The sequence below is a fragment of the Canis lupus genome, chromosome 3 (genome assembly GCF_011100685.1).
Source record: "Canis lupus familiaris isolate Mischka breed German Shepherd chromosome 3, alternate assembly UU_Cfam_GSD_1.0, whole genome shotgun sequence".
Taxonomy (NCBI): domain Eukaryota; kingdom Metazoa; phylum Chordata; class Mammalia; order Carnivora; family Canidae; genus Canis; species Canis lupus.
This window is the reverse complement of record NC_049224.1, coordinates 76,247,268-76,270,137: the sequence shown is the minus strand read 5'-3', so window position 1 is coordinate 76,270,137 and position 22,870 is coordinate 76,247,268. Positions and strand designations below refer to the sequence as shown.

The 22,870-nt window shown below is 36.2% G+C and overlaps 1 protein-coding gene across 9 annotated transcripts in view; it reads right to left on the bottom strand.

Annotated features, from left to right (window-relative positions):
- Positions 1-22,870, bottom strand: part of ARAP2 (ArfGAP with RhoGAP domain, ankyrin repeat and PH domain 2) — a 190,719-nt gene that overhangs the window by 140,507 nt on the left and 27,342 nt on the right. For all 9 annotated transcript variants that reach the window (XM_038533515.1, XM_038533511.1, XM_038533510.1 and 6 more), the window contains 3 exons: positions 22,520-22,611; positions 20,023-20,376; positions 3,707-3,776 (listed from right to left, as the gene is read on the bottom strand). In XM_038533515.1, coding sequence (XP_038389443.1) covers positions 3,707-3,776; positions 20,023-20,376; positions 22,520-22,611 — 516 coding nt within the window. The remainder of the gene's footprint in view (positions 1-3,706; positions 3,777-20,022; positions 20,377-22,519; positions 22,612-22,870) is intronic.

The window sequence follows — 22,870 nt, the reverse complement described above, 5'->3', positions numbered from 1 at the left end:
TATATCTGTTCATTAAAATATTACTCTTCTAGTCAATCCTAGTCTTTCATTTGTATGGCTCCTTTGACCCACATAACTTGGGACTCTCCCTATAGTGACAGCATCAACTTCCTCCCTGGCATTCTCTAACTCTCTCCAGTCACATGAGCCTTCTTTGAGTTTCCATGAATATAGCATGTTTCTCCCCAATCTAGTGCCTTTGCTTATACTTTATTCTTCAAGGAATGTTATTCATAACCAGCTCCACATAGCTACGGCCTCTACATCCTTCACATTTCAGCATAAGTATATGCTCCAGAAGAAAGGTTTTCTGACCAGCCTCTTCTCACAGGTCCCCATCCTCACCTAGGCAGATGACCTTATTTTAAGCTAATAACAACCTGTATTTTTCCTTTTAGCAATTACTAACTATACCTTAAATGGTGATTCTTATATTTACTGTGTGATCATTTAAGATAGTCTTCCCAAATAAATGATGGGTCATACATCTATTTTCCTCAGACCTTTTATATAATTGGCATTGCAGAAGTATTTTCTCAATGAATGAATTCTATGTCCAATCAGTCACAATCACAGCCAAATCAAGCTCTGACAGCTCATTTTTTATATATTTCTAAATTCATTTTTTAATATCTCCACTAGCCTACACAGCCTACATCCAGATAATTAATGCCTGATTTACCACACACTCCCCTGATTTGCCTCCCAACTTTCAGCTTCTTTTCCTTCTAACCTTTCTTGTATATGATTGTTCAGATGTCATAGTTGGAAAAAATAAAAGATTCATAGAAGGGAATTTAAAAAAATGGATCTTGGAAGTCTGCACAGGATTTTGATTGGTGGTAATGGTTCAGAAGTTACAGATGGAAGAGCAAAAACAGGGAGATGAAATACAGGAAAAAGACATGTTCCTATTCCCCACAGTTTGTACCCAGACATCGCTAAGAAAGGCTATGCAAAGAAATACATAACTGACTGGCTAAAGGAAACCCAATAAATGCAGCGGGGTATAATATGCAATGCTAGGCAGTACTAGACCACTAAGTGCTCCAAGAATGATAAAAGTAGGAAAATGTCTCCCTCGTATCAGACAACCTCAGACATGGGAAGGAGCACAGTACCTTTGGGGACGGTGCAAGGGCTTGTCTGGCTGTAAGTCTACAGTGGCTCAGATCAGACTGAAAAATTTAGGATGTCCACAAACATTTACACTTCATCTCTTAGATGATCCATTCTCAAATCTTAGTTTGCTTGAGAATTACAATGGCTCATAAAATTAGATCTCTAGTGAGATAATTAACCGTTTGTTGAATGAAATGTTACCATTAATACATTTTTCAGTAGAGAAAAATCAAGCAGCGTCGTAGGAAAAAAGAAATAGGAAATTTTTTAAGATTTTCCCTCTTCTAGGTCTGCTTTAAGAGATTAAAAAACAATTCCTTACAAAAAAGTAACCCACTCACATGCCTATAATAATATCATATTTAACAAGTAAATACTCCAGAAGAATAATAGAGAAATAAATTCCCCAGGAGTGATCAAAATGTACTCAACAAACTATTATGTCACTTTCACCTCAGGAAGTTATAGTTTCTTTAATGGCTCATTTACAATCTATTATGAGATCTCAATAAATCCTGTAATTTTTAACACTGTAGAGTTGATTTTATATTTCTCTTCAAACAACACATTATAAAGACAATATAGAGGAGGGGGAAAAAGACAACAGGCTCAGAATGATTGTGTTTTTCAGAGTGTAAAATTTTCTTTAAGGACAGAAATTTCAAAGCACCCCTTGAGTCTGTAACACACAGATATGTAGGTCAAGTCGGCCATTTATCTTCTACCACTTTCCGACAATGAAATGACCACAGGGCAATTCTGCCCACAGCTGAGTGAGAATGGGGGTGAGAGAGATTTCCTGGTAGGTGACTAGATATCAAGGCTGGTGGGATGATGCCATTTTCATTAATATAATGAAAAAGTTCCTGCAGAGACATGATGGAGCAGCACTGAGGAAAGTGAAAGAAAACTAAGGAAATACACAGCTCTGCCCAGCCAAGCGCACCTCAGGTGCACCTTTAAACACCAAAAGGCCCAACAACCACCAACACTGCACAGTCACCTGAGACAGTCGCTGTGGCCACACCTATGCTTTCTGTACACTGGCCCTAAAATGCCTTCTTCCCAGTCCTCCAATACACCCTTGAGCAAGGTGAGTCACAAAAGAATCTGTGTCTCCTTTTAGAAAACATCCATCTCAATGTTTTCAAGTTTTGCCAAGATGAAACCAACGATCTCAATAGTAAAGGGATGGAAATACCACAGAAAACAATTTGAATTTTTTTTAATTGTTAAGCTAAAGAATTTGTAACCATTTATTTTAATGAACTTATCACAATTTCAAACGAAGGCTGCATCATTTTTATTGCATCATTACCTAAAAATGTGGCAGGCATTCATCTCACTGCATTTCAGGTGATCTTTCAAAGGACAAACAGAATGAGTCCAGGGACACAGATACCAGAAATTCTCTCTCCCAAATGAGGATATTGATGCCACCACCAACAGAGCCTCATGGCACTGAAGCCTGTCTCACTCCTGAATAGTTCAATCAAACCCATCCCTGGCACAGAAACTGTCTCAACATTCAAATACACAAGCAAACTAAAAACATTAGCTAAGACAGAAAAACAGCTTTTAAAAAAATACTCATCCTATCACCTTGCAAACCTCAAAGAAGTGTGTTTAAACTTATTTGATGCTTTTATCTGGATCACTGCAAGGTGAAACCAAGTAATTAATACTTCTCTAAACTTTCATTGTTCTTAGCATTGTAGCATGTAAATGTATGTTACTTTCTATCTAAAAGCATATTCTCGGGGATCCCTGGGTGGCTCAGCGGTTTAGCGCCTGCCTTCAGCCCAGGGCGTGATCCTGGAGTCCCGGGACCGAGTTCCACATCAGGCTCCCTGCATGGAGCCTGCTTCTCCCTCTGCCTGTGTCTCTGCCATCTCTCTCCCTCTCTCTCTGGGTCTCTCATGAATAAATAAAATCTTTAAATAAATTACATAGATAGAGTCACTTGCCTAAAGACAAAATTGTGACCACTTTTACATCAAGATGTTCAATGAGCTCTAACCTCAGAGAACCTTATCAGCTTCATCTCAAGTCGTCTTCATATATCATATTTCCCAATCAGAAAACTGATTTCCCATCTGGCCATCTCATTGTTCTCTATGTTACTACATCCTGTTCTCTCTAGTCTCTATGGACAAACATTCCTCTCTTTTCAAGACCTGTGACAAATGAAATCTCATACAAGAAGCCCTCTTTGGTTTTTCTATAACCTCCCAGAGTACAAAGTAACCTCTCCTTGTATTGCCTACCTGTAGTATCCTTTTGTAAATATTCCTTAGTGCTTTCTAGGAGAAAGACAATTGCTTATTCATTCTTATATCATTCACAACAATTCCTGTAGCTTGCAGAAGACACTCTATAAATAATTGTTGGATATATAATTTTTTAAATCCAAATTTTATGTGTCAAAGAAAAGTTAAGCAATGAACAGAAGGTTTCACCCATGCAAATGTTTTACACATTGATAACCCAACGCTTGTTCTTAAAAATCAAATTGTTTGCTTAGTTTACTGAAGTATACCTTGTATATATAAGGCAATCTTTGAGAACTATAAAATGTACTTACTTTCTCATTATTGTAATAAGAAATGCTAAGGCCATCAAATTTCACCCATCTCTTCTGAAACATGCGTTTTCTGTAAAACATGAAAATGCTATTTTACATTCAAGTATTGTGAACTTGGATTTTAAATACATTTGTAATGTAACTGTGTCGAGCACACTCCTATTTGTTGTTAAACAGTATAAAAAGCATTAGGCTATAACAATGTACAGTTTTGGCAATGGCACGTAGGAAAAAAACAAAATGACATTTTCTAATGAATTAACATAGGAATTGAAAACAATGATACTGTTGGTTCTGGCACAAAAATAGACAAAGGTCAATGGAACAGAATAGAGAGCCCAGAAATAATCCCACACTTATATGGCCAATGCATCTACCACAAAGAAGGCAAGAATATACAATGGAAAGAAGAGTCTCTTCGTCTTTTCAATAAATAGGGCTGGGAAAACTGGACAGCTACATGTAAAACAATGAAATTGGACCACTTTCTAACACCATCCACAAAAATAAACTTAAAATGGATTAAACATCTAAATATGTGATCTGAAACCATAAAAATTCTAGAAGAGAATACAGGCAGTAATTTCTCTAACATCAGCTACAGCAACAGTTTTCTAGATATGTCTCCTAGGGCAAGGGAAACAACAGCAAAAATAAACTACTGGGAAGACATCAAAATAAAGAGATTTGCACAGCAAAGGAAATCAACGACAAAACAAAAAGGCAATCTACTGAATGGGAGAAGATATTTGCAAATTATTTATCTGATTAAGGGCTTAATATTGAAAATATATAAACAACTTACATAACTCAACACCAAAAAAAGGCAATTCAATTTAAAAAATGGGTCGAGGACCTTAATAGACCTTTTTCCAAACAAGACATACAGATGGCCAACAAACAAAAGATGCTCAACATCACTAATCACCAAGGAAGTGCAAATCAAAACTGAAAAGAGGTATGGCATTATGCCTGTCAAAATGGCTAGAATCAAAATGACAAGAAATTAACAAGTACTAAGGAAGATGTGGAGAAAAAGGAACCTTCATGCACCAATTCCTCACTGGTGGAAATGTAAGTTGATACAGCCTCTGTACAAAACAGTCTTGGAGGTTTCTCAAAAAATTAAAAATACAAATACCATACGATCCAATAATTCCACCACAGAGTATCCAAAAAAAACCCACAAAAATAGGATTTTGAAAAAATATATGCACCCCATGTTTACTGCAGCTTTACTTATAATAGCCAAACAACCCAAAAGTCTATCCATAGATAAAAGGATAAAAATGTGTGTACATATACACAGATACATAACAGAATATCACACGGCCATAAAAAAGGATGAGATCCTGCCATTTGTGACAACATAGATGGACCTAGACAATATTATGCGAAGTACAATAAGGCTGAGAAACATAAATACATTATGATTTCACTCATATGTGGAATCTAAAAAAAATGAATAAACAAAAAAGTAGAATCAAATCTATAAATATGAGAATTGACGGTTGCCAGAGGGGAAAGGGTTAGGAAGATGGGTAAAATGGGGGGGGGGGGAATAGGAGATACAAGTTTCCAGTTATGGAATGAACAGGTTATAGGAATAAAAGACACAGCACAGGGACTATAGCCAATGATACTGCAATAGTGTTGTATGGTGACACAGACAGCTACAGTTGTCGTGAGCAGAGCATAATTTGCAGAGATGCTGAATCACTGTTTTACATTTAGAACTAATGTAACACTGTATGTCAACTATATTCAAGTAAAAACTTAAATAAATAAAAAATGATATTATTAAGGGTATTAATATGCACATTTATAGGTTAGTGCAAAATGAAGTTTGGTGAGAAACACTATCACTGCCCCCAGTTCCCCTAACAGAAATAATCCTTTAATCAAGATAATATAGGGGTGCCTGGCTAGCTCAGTTGGTAGAGCATGCGACTTTCTATCTCAGGGTCATGAGTTTGTGTCCCACATTGGGAAGAGAGTTTACACAAAAATAAATAAAATTTTTTAAAAATTTACAAAAGATAATATAGGGGGAATCCCTGGGTGGCTCAGCAGTTTAGTGTCTGCCTTTGGCCCAGGGCAGGATCCTGGAGTCTCGGGATCGAGTTCCACATCAGGCTCCTGGCATGGAGCCTGCTTCTCCCTCCTCCTGTGTCTCTGCCTCTCTCTCTCTCTCTCTCTCTCTCTCTCACACACAAATAAATAAATAAATCTTTAAAAAAAAAAAGTAATATAAACTTTCATCCTTCATCCTTCATTAAGCTTATAGTATGTATCTTATTTTACCTTAACTTTTGCTTTGGAGCATGAATAATATTTTCCCAAAATAACAAACCTTTGTCAATTGGATTTATAGAGATAAATTACCTAATTTTGATCAAATGAGCTGAAAAAAGCCCCATATAGAGAATCCTTTACAATCATCCAAAATTCATTGAAATATTAACATTTTTCAAAAAGAATCAGATGAAAGGCAAATGAAATTTAGATGATTATCTTTTCTGAAAATAAGAAACAAAGCAGAATAATGTAATCATGTTTCCTATTTAGGTTTAATAGAAAAAACTTTTTCTGACTATATAAGGGAAAAGTAAAGAACCAATTCCCACTTGGACTTTTTTTGTTTTGTTTTCAGAGCCCTTCCCGGAAATCAGACAATCTTATTCTCCAAGTGGCTTTCTCTACTCGACGCAATATAGATACTTTTAGCTTTTAACAAAAATTATACATGAAAACTAACTTCCCGCTTGAATAAAGTCATTTCTAAGCATATATGTAAATAACAATCATGTCTACCTTTTCCATTTGTAGCTTGCTAACATGTTTAAGATAAGGGATTAGTTTAATATTCTGTGATTTTCATAAGATTTAAAGATAGAAAAAGAACATCTGGAAGTGTGAAGACCTCGTCTTCCCTGCTTTTTTCTGAGCACCAAACACGTATCACTCAAGTGAAATACAGCAGGCCTCCCACATTGATCTATTCAGCTTCACATAAAATTAGAGCAAACCTGATCAAATGGATAAAAGTTTCCAAGTGCATCAGGACAGACATTTCCATATAGAAGCATCTGAATTAATTAAAAAGTAACAATAAAGACCCTGAAATCATAAACATAACTACTCAGCTTTCTATCATCTTTCCGCTTCCTTTTAACTATCCTTGGTCCATGTTTTCTTAACACTGAAACATGCAGTAGTTAAGACACCTAGTTTTTAAAACCCAAGGGTTTTTTAAATCCCTTGCATTAAAAACATTAAAAGGTAAAGAAGTATTAAACACACAATTGCACACTGAACAAATTAATCACTCTGCACTCATTTAATGTTGATCCATGCCATACTTGAAGGCAGGTAAATATACATCTTCCCACACAATGTCAGCAATAATTCTGTGTATCAAGATTTTATTTTGGACTCTACCCACCTTACTTTGTGAATGGTGGTAGGCTGGAGCTCAATAGTATATATAATCTTCCATTTCAGAATAAAACAGTCAACACATGTAGGGAGATAATTACCATTACCCTTCTATTCCCTTTGCTAATCACTCCTTCTCTTCCAGAGTTCCACTATACTACCTATACAAATATTCCTTTCCTGATGAGCCAACGCAAAGCAAAAGACAAAACTATTCTCTCTCAAAGCACACCTTTTCCTCCTAATACTTAATACAATCGTTAATATTGTGTGTATTTGTTTACTTGCTCAATGTCTGTCTCCCATATCATACCTTATGCTTTATAAGGACAAACTCCAAGAGTGCTTCATCCTTCACTACACAATCAGCAACTAACATAGAAACATATATGGCACTAAAAAAAAAAAAAAAGAATTTGTTGAACGAATGACATAATTAAGTGTAGTCCCTTTAGCAAGATGACAAACCTCAGTGACCAGAACTCAAATAATCAGCATCTCAAAAAAAGAAAAGAGAAAAAAAAAAAAGGTTGGCAGAAGACAGGAAAACTTCTGAACACTCAAAATTAAATTCAAACTTTCAAAATCTGCCAAAGCACAGAGTGTAAAAAGTTTCAGAACCTGCTTTAATGTGTTTTACTTATTTATTGCAGGGATTCCTGGGTGGCTCAGCAGTTGAGCTTCTGCCTTTGGCCCAGGGTGTAATCCTGGGGTCCCGGGATCGAGTCCCACATCGGGCTCCCTGCATGGAACCTGCTTCTCCCTCTGCCTGTGTCTCTGCCTCTCTCTCTGTGTCTCTCATGAATAAATAAATAAAGTCTTAAAAAAAAAAAAAGATTGTTTATAAAAGCAGCCACTTGGACTCAACAAGCTTCCTCGGGACTCCACAGCCAACTGTTTGGGGTCTGAGGCATCACCCAGGAGTATAACATCCGTACCCAAGGAAAACTAAGGGAAGAGATAAAGCACACAGTTTAGGGATCAGTGGTACCACCATCTGACTACATTTCCTCTCGGGCACTGAAGACAAAGGACACACTCTATCCCTAGCTCTGAGCAAAGCCTCACCCAAAACCTCAGCCTCTTTCACACTCATTTTCCAAGACATTCTCCCAACCATTTAATTTTTGCTACTACCAGGTAACTATTAGATGTGTTCAGCCGTTTTAACTCAATATTCTTAAAGATTATTAAATCCTTCTAATAATCTATGGAGGGATGGGTAAATAGGACAAATCCCAACCCACAGCAAAATGGAAGGAGAGGCCACATGGTGTGTAGCACCTGAGGAAACAACCATTTTGTGTTGTTGAGACTACTCTGCAATCCTCTGATTAACTCTCTCCTTCTGCTTTCCATCTTTTATCCAGCCAGCCATCAAATCTGTGGGGACCTACTCCATGGGCACCATCCTCCTGCCATATTGCTACCTATCTCTAGACTCTTTCTTGCTGCCTGGCTCTCTCAGATGCAATTTTCTCCGCTTGAAATGCTCCCTGCCTGCTCCGGACATGGCCAGTTCCTTAGCCCTGAAACCTCAGCTTGAAAGCATTCCCTCCAGGTAGCCATCCTTGGTCAGATCCTAAGATCCCTTTAGTCTCCTGTTCCATTTCTTCACTTAATGACACCTAACAAATTGTGCATTTATGTATTTGTTTTGCTTCACCCATCTCTCATGCTAGATATTAAGAGATTGGAGTGGAGAAACCATTTCTATTTTGTTTATCAATATAAAAGTGGAGACTATCACAGTTCCTAGCAATAAAATGTGCTTAATAAATATTTAATGAACAAAGGAACATATTTTTCACTGAAAAATGCTTACTCAAATTCACATTATTTATAGAGATAATATAAACACCAATAAAATATTTTACCCTTAATTTCACTTTTGCTTTTTTCAAATACTAAAGATATTTATTAATATGACAAAATAAAAGCTTTGGAATCACAGAAAAACTAGAACCTATAGAAAGCTTGGAAAATTCATCATTAATATCTATGTATTTTTTAAAATATATTTTATAACACTTTTAAAACGTGCTTTTGAAAAAATGTATGCATTTGACATGTCCTTATTTAAAAATACATGTCCTTATTTAAAATTATTAATCAATATGAAATGTTTCCAAAATTAAATTTATATAAATATTAATCTATTTTGCTCATTAAATATGTCAACATTCAATTGACTGTTTTCTGTAAGTTCAATACTGAATTCTAATAACTAGTAATTAAAGATAATAACTTACATTTATATCCCTTCTCATATTATACTCCTTTCCAGCAAATGGAAACTCAGATTTAATGTAGATAAACCCTACAAATTAATTAAAATTTCAGTGAAATAATAAAATGGAGAACTTGAGAAGGTATTTTGTATTTCTAAAGGTCAATGTACAATATTAAAATAAATATTGATGAATACTAAAGTTTTAAGAACTATCCTTTCTGTGCAAGGGCTATATATTTCTTTCACATATTTATATAAGGCTATTAGATATCAGGCAAATAATAATAATAATTCTACTGGGATTATATAAAATTAATCTACTACACCCAATTAGAGGTTCCAACAGCACTTTAGACATTTACTCTGATGTAAGCTACTGCTTTTCCCTTAAATTTCACGTAACAGCTCAATTTGCTTATCAGTAAATGTTAAAAATAAAGACATGGTATAAAATACAGTGTCATCCTGGCCTGTAGCACATAAATTAGATCTGAAATAATAATGAATTATTATAAAGAAATGACATTTTAAAGCCTCAATTTATTTGGCATAAGCTTCATAATAAAAACAGCAAACAGTATGTTGTGCTTTGTTCTCGGCACTGTTGCAAGCCATATACAAATATCAATTCACTTAATCCTCCAAGCAACCATATGAGGTAACATTTTTATTCCCATTTTACAGATGAAGGCACCATAAGCCCTGGCAGGTTACATAATTTGTCACACAACTAGTAAAAAGCATATCCAGGAGTCAGATCTCGGCAATCTGGTCCCAGTCTTTGCTCTGAACCACTACGCCAAACAGACTAGTACGTTCGATAGCAAGGCATCCTGGACATCCCTTTAGGCAGCGATAACATTTGACCCCTACCCATTTTATATGAGTTCAATTTTGCCAAGTGCGTCAGAATTCCTTCAGGAAAAAAGGTAGAGTAGACATGAAACATATTAGCCTAGGTCTTATCCCATTTTGTTTTTAGGGTTCTGAAGGGAAACATTTCCTTAAGAAGCTTTTTTAGAATAATTTATAAGACTTGTGCCACGTTATCGAACGAACTTCTATAAATTCTTCCCTTGAGCTCTGATATAGGGCAGCTGGTATAAAGTTTCAACTGCTATCATAAATACAGCCTTACCACCTGATGTCAGCATTTGTTGTCTCAAAACTGTATTTTAAAAACTTTTTTTAACAATAGTGTATATACAAACAATTAAATCTGTATTTATGAAGTACTCACACAGAGGTACTCCTGTTTTATTTTTATTTTATTTTTTTTTAATTTATGATAGTCACACAGAGAGAGAGAGAGAGAGAGAGAGGCAGAGACACAGGCAGAGGGAGAAGCAGGCTCCATGCACCGGGAGCCCGATGTGGGATTTGATCCTGGGTCTCCAGGATCGCACCCTGGGCCAAAGGCAGGCGCCAAACCACTGCGCCACCCAGAGATCCCGGTACTCCTGTTTTAATTTCATTCTTAAGTGTCAACAGGGTTTGGGGAGGGTTTTTTTGTTTGTTTTTTTAAAAATACTCAGTATTTTAGTTTTAAAAAATTCCCCCAATCAAACAACTATGGTCACCAATGATATTAATATAAGGTGGCAGAGGTTACCAAACTGTCATTAAAAATGATACAACTCAAATGAACCTCAAAGGCACTAAGTCTAATTTATGGCTTTTTAAAAAAGATTTTATTTATTTGACAGAGTGAGCAAGAGCACAAGCAGGGGGGTGGTGGGGGGAAGCAGTCTCCCCAAAGAGCAGGAAGCCCAACCACATAGAGCCAGATCCCATAGAGCCAGATCCCAAAGGCAGACACTTCACCAACAGAACCATCCAGAGCGCCCCAAATTTATGGCTATTATTAATCATCACAAGCGTACTTCTCAATTATTGTAAACAGTATCTACTGAAAAAGATATTAACATGGTGTTTCATTTGCATCTGCTTTGTTTACATAATCCTGAAGAATTACATGCATATTTCATCTTATTCACTACACTAGCTTCAATGTTTTAGAACTACCACAATTTCCAAAAGTGTAGATTTTTATCTAATTACTCATTTTTTTATTAAGCTAAGTAATTATTTTACCTACTCTTTTAAGTATGAGGCTTTTAAATGATGCGGTAGTAGTTATGAAGTGTTTTGTAAGTACAGATACAAAAAATTATCATTGTATAACATACCAGTACTATCTCTTCTTGGCCTTTTGGCTAAGATCAAATGTAAAATGCCAGCATTTTTCTATTCTAAAATGCACGTCCTTACTTTTAAACAAGCCAAAATGATAGTTTCCAAGATTCGGTGAACCCAAATAAGTTAGAGCCAAAAAACAAAAACCAAACGTCTCTGAAATCCCAGCTTCTATCTCTGCTATACCTAATTATTTCAATGAGAAAAAACAAATATTATTTTAACGTAAAATTCCAGGTGCCAAAAAACCTTCCAGAAGTCAATAACAAAGCATTCACTTTAATACATTACTACCAATTTTCATAATATTCATAAAAAGGGTACATGACATGGTATATGAAAAGCTATGTCGAATGGCACACTATTTTATGCAGTCCTATTCTACAAACACACACACAAACAGGAAACCAGCTTTAGTTAAGATGATTAGCAGAAAGTTTGCATTTACCTCTACTCTTCCCAAAGGTTCAAAGGATTAAAAAAAACAAAAATAAATACCTACAAACCAACAATGACCAGAGAAGTAGACAGCAAGAACAATATTTAGAAACCAAGAAAGTAGAAGGAAGGACAGGAGCCTGACTTAGGAAGTTCCCAAAAGCTGATTGCTAAGCCTGCAACAGATCAGATTGAGAGGAAACCAATTTACCCACAAAATCTCAGAAAGCCTCGGGAGATGGAAGTCATCAAGTAACTCTGGAAGGGACTAAGAAGGAGAGGGGATGACAAAAATAGGAAGATTTGTTGAAAGGCAACCTAAGAGATAAACTTGTGCCCCTCATTGCTCCATCCCAGAATCCTCCCTCCCTTCACACTGCTGGGAAAAAGCCCCTTTTCTTGCTCAATAGCAGAGCTTCATCCACTGCAGAAAACCAAACAGTCTCTGGACTGGAACACTCAGACATAACTGCAGGCAACAGGGAATATTCAAAACAGAAGAATAAAAAATTTGTGTCATAAATATTTATACTCAAAGTCCATTTTCCCCACTAAGCTCCCAAAAAGCTGTTTTACCATTGTTATCATCCTCAAAAAAAAAAAAAAAAATTCATATAAAAGATACTGGCATGTGGACTCACCAAGGAAACATATTAAGAGAAGTCCAGCAAGATGATCTTACAAGAAATAAGTAACAGGACTCATCAGAACCTGTTCCAATCAGCTTTGTAGGATCTCACTTTAAAAATAAACAGCTCAAGGGGCGCCTGGGTGGCTCAGTGGTTGAGCATCTGCCTTTGGCTCAGGTCGTGATCCTGGGGTCCTGGGATTGAGTCCCACATCAGACTCCCTGTGGAGAACATGCTTCTCCCTCTACCTCTCTCTGTGTATATCTCATGAATAAATAAATAAAATCTTAAAAAAAAAAAACTCAAGATTAATAAACCATCTGAGGAAAAGACCCCTAAGGTAAAAAATGGGAAATGAACCCTTCCCCCCCCCAAAGAAAAGAAATAAAATTGAAAGAAACACATTCTACAGGGAAAGAAAGCCTCAAAAAAATACATTAAGATCTTCAGAGATAATAGAAAATATTGTGTCCATGAAACAACAACAGTAAGCTATATAAAATAAAGAATCAAAAGAAGGTGCTTTCTATATTAAATATAGGATAACAAAAAACAAAAGTGGAAAGAAGGTGCTTTCTATATTAAATATAGGATAACAAAAACAAAACAAAAAGAAAATACAATTGAAGCAACTTTCCAGAAACAAAAAATAGGACAGCTATACTTTTATCAACATTTCAGTGTGGGAGGTACAACACCAAACTACCAAGAAAAACAAAGAAATAAAAGAAAAAAATCTCCCAGAACAAAAAACAGGCTACATATAGAGGATCAAGAATCAGATCTCTCAATATCAGCTCTATAATACCAGAGACCTAGAAGATACGGATTGGTGATCTGAAGAAAGTATTCTTTCCCATCAAGATGTCTGAACCATGATAAATTATCAGTAAGCATGCTTAGGAAAAAACTAACACTTTCAAATATTAAAAAGTTCAAAAACTGTCCCTCCTATCCACCATTTCTGAGGAAGCTCTAAGCAACATGGGTAGGTATGTTGGTGGGCAGACAATGACATGAGATTGAGGAAAAGCAAAAATACACAGCACAGAGAATTCCCAAGACAATAATGAAAGGGATCACAGAATGCTAACTGGATCACTATGCAGCAGGCCTGGAGAACAACCAGCCCAAATTAAAGTTTCCTTAGGAGGCTGTGGGATGATGAAATTGATATGTATTTTGGGTACTTCAGAGATTTACAGCCCTTAGGAAGAATTTGGGGTGAATGGATAATAAGTACACACACACACATATACACACACAAAAAGCAAAAAAGTCAAGAATTATAAATATCAAGAAAAACTAAAGATAAGCACAAATGAAATAAATATTAATCCTATGTTACAAAGCTCACATATGAACAGCATGCACACAGTCATGAGGGTATAAAACTAAATACAGATAGAACCTAAATATTTTATGCAACTATATGAAAAGGATGATAGACAGGAACTGTGTCTATACCAGAAGGAGGGGTGAGAGACAGTAATAAAAATGAATAAACATTATATTCCATGGTAGTAGCTCAACAGATGATCCCTAACACTGAAAAGTGAGGGGAATAATATAGTCATGATGGGGTGCCTAGCTGGCTCAGTCTGTAGAGCATGAGTCTCTTTTAGGGTCATGAGTTCAAGCCCCACCACAAATGCATGGAGCCTACTTAAAAAAAAAAAACTATAGAAAACAAATTTTGAAAAATATTATTAATATATACAAAATAAAAAACAAAGAAACTACTAACAGGAAGTGGAAGGGGAGGAATGTTGCTACGTGTTTTGTTTTTTTTGTAAACAAACCACATAGAACTTTATGATACTTTAAACCACCTGCTTTTACAATCACCAAAAACTTAACTTTAAAAGTTTAATGTGAACAAATGCTTTCTTTACTTTGTATTTTCCAAGGTAAGCACTGACTAGAACTCAACATTATCAGAGGTCACCCAAAATAAAGTGATGCTCTTCTGAAGAGAAAGGAAACTGCGGTTTGTTGCGCCCCAATTCAGTGTCAGGCCCAATGTTACCTACTTTTCCAGCTGATCCCACAGAGGAAGTCCTGACCCTATACTTTTATGTGGGAAACGAAGGTTCTGGGAAACCTGAGTCACAGCAAACAACCAACAGATGGCTTACAACTCTAATTTCAGGCTGATTCCAACACCCTCCCATTCATTTCTCTGCCACTAAACAGACTGAAAGAAATTAGTCATGTTATTTGCTAAACACTAGAACTCAGAAACTGTTCCCTCAAACTACAAATAAAATACTGAAGCTTTTTATTTGCTCAGCACAGTCTTTACCAAGGATGTGTGATTTGAGAAATGGCCAACTAGATACTTTTTATCAAAGATTTAAGATTCAGCTTGAAGTTCAACGCGGTGATTGGTCCCTAAGAAACCGGTCAGATAGAGACGTGTCAACTTTGCACTGCATTTGCTTTTCGCTGAAGGGCCAACCAGAGGCCAGCAGTCCCAGGAAACTCGAGGCTCTCCCACAATTGTGTACCAGGGTGAGGAATCGCTCCACACACAAGCAACCTTGGAGATGTTGTGTATAAGCTGGGAAATCAATCACTGACAAAGGTGATTGTCAACAGGGAAAGCTCTGCTCTCCCACCGGCTCATGGACTACTGGCTTCTGGGTGATCTGACTCCTAACTCCTATCTGGGATTTGATCTTTTCTTGGTATTTGACCATTGGCCTTTTCATTCTCCTTAGGTCTCTGTTCAACCTGAACAGGCAACTCACTGGCAGTTTCTCCCTCCTGGTTCTAGAACCCAACCTTGAGTCTCCAATAAAATAACCCAGCCAACTCCTGTTATCCATCTGATGGACTTCAGTAACTCCAGCTATCACGTCAGTGCCTTTTCACTCCCACCAGCCAGAAAAGTATTTCTTCTAAAAATGCTGGTTAAAATCTTATCTGTTTTCCAAAGGCCAACTAAACTGCTACTTCCCCTGCCTAGAAGGTCTTTGAAGGAATGTTTTCTCAACCCCTCTGTAACTTCGCAATTCTGTACTCTACCCTTGAGGACTTTTCAGTTTTATTTTAATTGGCTTCCTTTTCTCTGTCCTAAATGGAAGACACGAAAAAGACAAGGAACACACACATCTTGCATATCTCTGTGTCCCTCCACTAATTCTTAAGCATATTACATATTTTAATTGCTGAGGGAGCTTCACATGTTCAGCTTCTGCCGTTCTAGGTTCAGATTATCACACAAGGCCTCTCCACGGTGAAAAGGTTAATTTGTTAAAGAGGTATTCAGGTGAGTAAGAAATAAAGTCACAAAACATATTCTCAAGTAAAATGTGAATGCCTCAAGATACATGGCAATTTTTATAAAAATGCTGGTGCGTTATACTGAACACACAAACATCTTCACAAAACAGCAAGTTAAAAATGTCAAAAAGGAGGGGGGGTACTGGCTGGCTCAATCAGTTGGGTGTCTGCCTTAGGTTCAGGTCATGATCTCAGGATCCTGGGATCAAGCTTTACATCAGGCTCCCTGCTCAACAGGAAGTCTGCTTCTCCTCCTCCCGTTGCCCCTCATCCTGTTCCTGCTCAAGGGCTCTTGCTCTCAATAAATAAATATAATATTTTTTTTAATGTCAAAAAGGTTCTTTTGTTGCATTATGCTTGGATATATCACTATGTGCATCTCCCAGAAGGGGTACAGCACATTCACCGCATCTGCCTTTCTTTATACCAACTTCTAGGATTCTTCTTCTGAGTTACATAGTTGGGAAATGCTGAAATAAATTCTATCCAGTCTTTCATATTTGCACTCACTCAGATTGAGTGAAGAGCTTCGGCTTATTAGTTACAGACAGGAAAGTGGAGGGAGAAAGACTTGCCTTTTTATCCTCAAAACCCAGTGAGTTCTTTTTTAAAACAGGTATCATTTACTAAAGTTTTTCATCTGCTTGACCTGTTTGAAACACTAATAACAGACCCAGGGTCTACATTTTATTAAGTTCCTTCCATACAATATTTGAAATTGATAGAATCAGGCGATGTCATAATTAAATCATTCAAATAGCTAAGTGAATGTTCATACTTTAAGCACAACTATAAATGCTTTAGTATTTCTTCAGCCGCATGATGTTACACAATTACACTCTTACTAAATCTTAGGCAGTTTTCAAATACCACGCACTGATTCAGGACTGGCATTTCCATTACAAAAGCAAATAGATAATCTCATGTGAAATAAACTCAGATTATAAGTTTAATTATTTTGTTTAATGGCCCTCATGACTGAAGACAGTTTTAAACACTATTTAGAGAAGGATAACTGAGTGTGGTTCTTTGTTTTTAAACTGTGTTTTGATAAACATGTTTTTAAGAGGGAAACAGAACCATAAAAATAACACTGATAGTCCATTGCAGTGTTAATGTACATAGTACTCTCAAAGCACCTCCAGATTTTCAACCAATATAGTGTTTAGAGCTGTTTTTATTATAAAATCCTTACATATAAAAAAGCTGTCTATTTTTTAAAAATTTAAAGAAAAAATACATCTAATGCTTGTTTTTTTTTTTCACTGATCTCACTCAACAACAAATACTAAGAGCATCTGCCACACGCCAGGCTACATTCTAGCTGTTGAGGATATCAGAGCAAACAAAAACCAACACAGATGACTATCCCCATGGAGTGTTCATAAAATAAATCATCTGTCACATGAGACTCACAGAGAAAGACAAAGTAATTAAGGGAGTTGCAGAGTAGTGAGGAGAGGGGTAGTGACAATTTTAACTTTAGTGTTCAGGACCTCAATGCAAAGGAGACATTACAGCAAGAAGAGAGGGAGAGAGGGTACAAGCCATGTTGCTCCATGGGTGAGAGCATTCCAGGCATAAAGAACAAGTGCAAAGGTCCTCAAAGAGGGCTCCTGCTTCTTACGACTTCTATGTTTATTAGAATAATAGAAAGTAGTTTCCCTATTTTGTAATGTATCCTGTTATAATTTTCTACTTGGGGTCCAGGGGTGATAGAAGAAGCTGGTATAAGGTTCTGGCCAACTCTCTAATCTGTTTTATGCCTAACTGGCCCATGGGCCAAATCTCGCCCATTATGTGTTTATAAATAAAGCCTTACTAAAACACAGCCTCATTCATAGGTTTACATATTCTCTGTGGCTGCTTTCATGCTATAGCTGCCGAGTTGCTCATTTCCCATAGATATCTCAGAGAGGCTGTATACAGATTACAATATTTTTTATCTGATCCTTTACAGAAAAAGTTTGCTGGGCAGCCCGGGTGGCTCAGTGGTTTAGAGCCGCCTTTGGCCCAGGGCATGATCCTGGAGACCTGGGATCGAGTCCCACGTTAGGCTCCCTGCAGGGAGCCTGCTTCTCCCTCTGCCTGTGTCTCTGCCTCTCTCTCTCTCTGTGTGTGTCTCTCATGAATAAATAAATAAAATCTTAAAAAAATATATTTAAAAAAAAAGAGAAAAAGTTTGCTGATACCTTCTCTCTGGAATTCAGAATGCCATCTACTGGAGTGCTACCTGCACCAAACAGACATGTGACCATGAGTTAAATAAAGCTCAGTAACCTCTACTTAAGGAGTAGGCAAGCATCATTTTGTCTAATTAATGAGCATCTTAAACATCCTTACAATAGCATACAGAGTCCAATTAGGAAAGGGAGAAATTAAGATTCTACTTCACTTCTGATCTAATAAACAATACATGCTTCTTGGCCAGTAACAAATACTTCTTTTCAAATCATAGCAATAAAATCATGGAGAAGAGTTTAATCTCTTGGTGATATAACAAGTTCCTTTAATTTCACAGTCTTCATTCATCCCAGTATCCAGGGGGAAAACTGTTAAGCCAGAAAACTCAATTATTTCCCCTAAAATGGAAAAACATAAATCTAGACAACTTATAGCATCTAACCCTAGGCAGATTCAGAATCGAAAGGATGGAAAATCTGAGTTCTGATAAAGAGAGAGGAAAAATGTTCTAAATGTCCCGGAGGTAGCCAATGATGGTGAAGTTTTTTCACTGTGCCAGGAGCATAAACATATCAACCCTGCAGAGAGTGAGGTACCACCAGAGATCATGCAGGAAATCACAGCTGCTGGGGGCTCTATAGCCAGAGTCTGCTGAATCTTCCAGTGGTAAGTGGAGAAAGCACTAGGATCTCCCTAAACACTTCAATTTTACATAAGTGAAAGATTTGAGAATATTCAAAATAGCTGTTTATGCCACCTGCTTCTACTTTTGAGTGCTTATTCATACCTTTGCTACTAGACTATGTAGTTACCAATAATACTGATGACTGACTGAAAAGTAGTCATAGTTGACTACTCTGTCATCATAATGTAACCAGAAAAAAGACAGGATAACTAAGAAATACTCTGTTTCAGTTTATTCAATATCTAATTTGTTAAAAGAATGCAATGGTATAAAGTATTAACCATATAATTACAAACCATAAAAGTATGAGGCTTTTTCACTTTCTTTAGAAATATAATATCTGTTTCCCACTAGTCAATTAATGCTTCTTCTGGTAATATTCTCCTAATAAAATTTATTTTAGGTCCAACCAAGGCTTTCCAGAAATGATGCACATTTTTGGGAGAAGAGTAAAGAAAACCAGCACATTGTAGGGACTCACCACGTCAATTACCTAAACTCAAGAGCTTTAATCCCAAAATAACTTAATAATTCATGAGGAATATTTCAAGTATTTCAAAATGACATTCAAATATTAGGACACCAGAAAACAATTCTAATTAAATATAATCCCTTCCCAAATATTTCTCAGTACAGTAAAACCCCTAAGGGACAGAAGTTTCTTTATAAACATCTGAAATGATAGATGTTTCAAAAGTAAAATATTCAAGGGACTCTGACTTCTATGCAAAATACGAAAATCAAAACAATATATCAGTAACAGGGAAGCCCAAAATCTAACAATGATGTACTTTCCCTAACTACAATTAAGACTTGTATTCCCAAACAGAACACTGTTATAATATGAGCAAAAGCCAAACAGCGTGGGCGTAGTAATACCAACTCAATCTGTGTTGTTTTTCTTTGCCACAAATTGGGACACAGTGCATTTTAGTGTAATGTCAGAAACTAACATTAAAAATCTAGATGTGAAATTGCAACTTTCCATTTCAATTTGCTGTTCAGAACCTTATCCCATCATTCCACATAGTACACTGCACATGTTCCTCCTTATGTCTAAAGAGCAACATTTGCAAAAGTGCACTGAAAGTCCCTAAACACTGTGTGCATGGTGGTGGGGGAGGGGTGAGAAGTAGCAGCAACCTAGCAAGTTTAGAAATGCATAAACTTGAACAGTTACAAATATGCTACTTAGAGGAAAAAAAAAAAAAGAGTAACTACATACCCTTGAGGAGAGAGCTTGTCTAGCCATCCCGATTTAACTTTCCTTGCAGAGAATCCATAAAAACAGGCATAGGGAGATATTGCATTTGAAGAAACGACTGTGGACTCAGCATTTCCACTTGTTGAGCTTAATGGATAACTGTGCCTATTGACAGGGTCCACAGTCAATGCTTTCTGAGTCCTAGCTTTAGATGCCTTTGAGTTTTTTCTTCTTAAACTCTGAAAGCATTCTTCTACTGTTGAATATTCTGATTCTGAAGCAGAGTCTCTTGGAAAATTATTTTTGTCTTCTCGAGGTATCCAAATATCTTCCACTTTGTCTTCACTTATATTCTCCTTCTTGTTATCATATATGCTAAATGGAAATAAATGGTGTTAACATTTCAGAGTGTCATATGTCATTTAAACCATTGGTTACATTGCAAATTTATACAAATCACAATTTTTTTTTTTTTAAGATTTGTTTGTTCTGAGAGAGAACCCTAAGATCATGAAACCCTGAGATCATGACCTGGGCAGAAATCAAGAAACCGATGTTTAACTGACTGAGCTACCCAGGTGCCCTGAAATCACAGAAATTTAAGGTCAGAAAACTCTTAGGAATTCAATTCACCCATCTGATAATTTTTTAAATTCCTTCATAAATATTAAATAGAAATCTCGAATTATACTAAGACATATTTGAACACTGCTAGAAGTATCATTTTTCTTATAGGTCATTAATCTGATCATTAAACCGATCATTTTTCTGGGGGGTTGGATGCAGATCAGTAGTAAGGGTGGAGCTTGACCATATTCTCTGCATCACGATTTCCTATCTTCACCAACACCATTATGTAGCCAGCCCAACAGCTAGTCCCTGGGCCACATCATGAACCACTACCTCATCTATTTGGAGATACTACTTCCAAACCTGTTGCCCCTCTCTGGCTCTCTACTATTCAATTCCAAGAATTCTATGTTCTATCATAATGTAAAAAAAATTTAATAAATAAATAAATAATAAAATAAAATTAAAAAAACAGTGAGTATATCCAACTGGTAAAAGCTTTTGTACTATTTTACAACATGAATGAGGAAAAACTGCACCACAGTGTTGCCCAGAAAATGAAGAAGAGTCAAGGTGCAATTAAAAGGTAAAAGCAGGGATCCCTGGGTGGCACAGCGGTTTAGCGCCTGCCTTTGGCCCAGGGCACGATCCTGGAGACCTGGGATCGAATCCCACATCGGGCTCCAGGTGCATGGAGCCTGCTTCTCCCTCTGCCTGTCTCTGCCTCTCTCTCTCTCTCTGTGTGACTATCATAAATAAATAAAAATTTAAAAAATAAAAAAAATAAAAAAAAATAAAATAAAAGGTAAAAGCAGTATAACCTGTAATATTCACTGGAACACATTTCATAATAGCTAAGCATATTGCTATGGACTGAAGAAATGACAAAACAGATTCACTCATTTAGGTATAATAAAACTCATCACAAAGAAGTTTTTGCTAATCAATGAAATAGATACAGACAGGGGTCAAATTACATCCTATGCTATACAGATACAGCATTCTAAAAACTGTTACTTCATTAAAAGAATGATTTAACCTGGCCCCTTCCACATTTTGCATTATAATACATTCATATCAAATGCTAACTGAAGGTCCTCAAATTATTTAGTTTCAATTCAAGAAAACCCACAACTGGGGGGCCAGGGTGGATCGGTCAGTTAAGCGTTCAACTCTCAATTCCAGCTCGGGTCATGATCTCAGGGTCGTGGAACTGTACCTCACCTCAGGCTCTGTGCTGGATGTGATGCTTGCTTAAGATTCTCTCCCTCCCTCTCTTCCCCCACCTCTTAAAAAACAGAAAACAAAAAACAAAAAAAAACAAAACAAAAAAAAAAAACTCACAACAATGTCAGCCTTGGAAAGGAAAGGATAAAAATCAAAACTAAAATGAACATTATGTAATATTGTAGTACACCAAGACCTAATAAAGCTGAGAAAACTAAAATTTAAGCTGGTGCCTCACAAACTCTGTTTAATATCATGTGTGATCCAAATAACTGGATAATTGCCAAGCCACTTGCCAATGTTGAACTTCCAGTAAAAAGAGTATATTACATTTATAAAAATTCTGCACCTCAGTCATATTTTTTGTACTGCCCCTTTCATCCTTCATATTAACATAACTTCTCATCTTTAACGTGCAGTTATGGGGACCACGTATCTGCAATTTTGGAACAGGAAAACTGGTTTCAACCAAGAAAACAAACTGCTGCAGAATATCACTATGCACTCAATTTACAGATTCTAAATTCAATTATTAATTGAATTAATATGAATACTGAATTAATTGAATTGGCATTAATTGAATTAATGCCAATACTGAAACATCTAGAAAGATTTGAACTTACCAATGTCAACTATTTTCTTAGATATATAGTATGAGCAAGAATCAACACTGTATAACATTTATTCAAAAGAATTAATCATCATCAGCCATGACTCGTACCTTGATTTGATGAGAAAAGAGTTTCTTTCATTAATTGTATCCCCTTTGAGTGTTTCTTCATCGGTCCAAAATTCATTCCTTATAGACCTCTTCTATTAAAAATATACATATACAAAAATTAAAAAATAAAAATAAAAAATATACATATATACACACACTATTTTTAGAATAGCAATATTCTACAAACACCCACAATATCTAAGTTTAGTTTTATTACAAAAATGTCTAACTGCTTAGATCAATTTTGGTAAAAGTAACTTAACTAGTGAGACTATATTTAAAAAAGGTCTTTTGATGCCTTTTCCAATATTATATTTAAATCATTAATAATTTATCATTTCAATCAAGAAA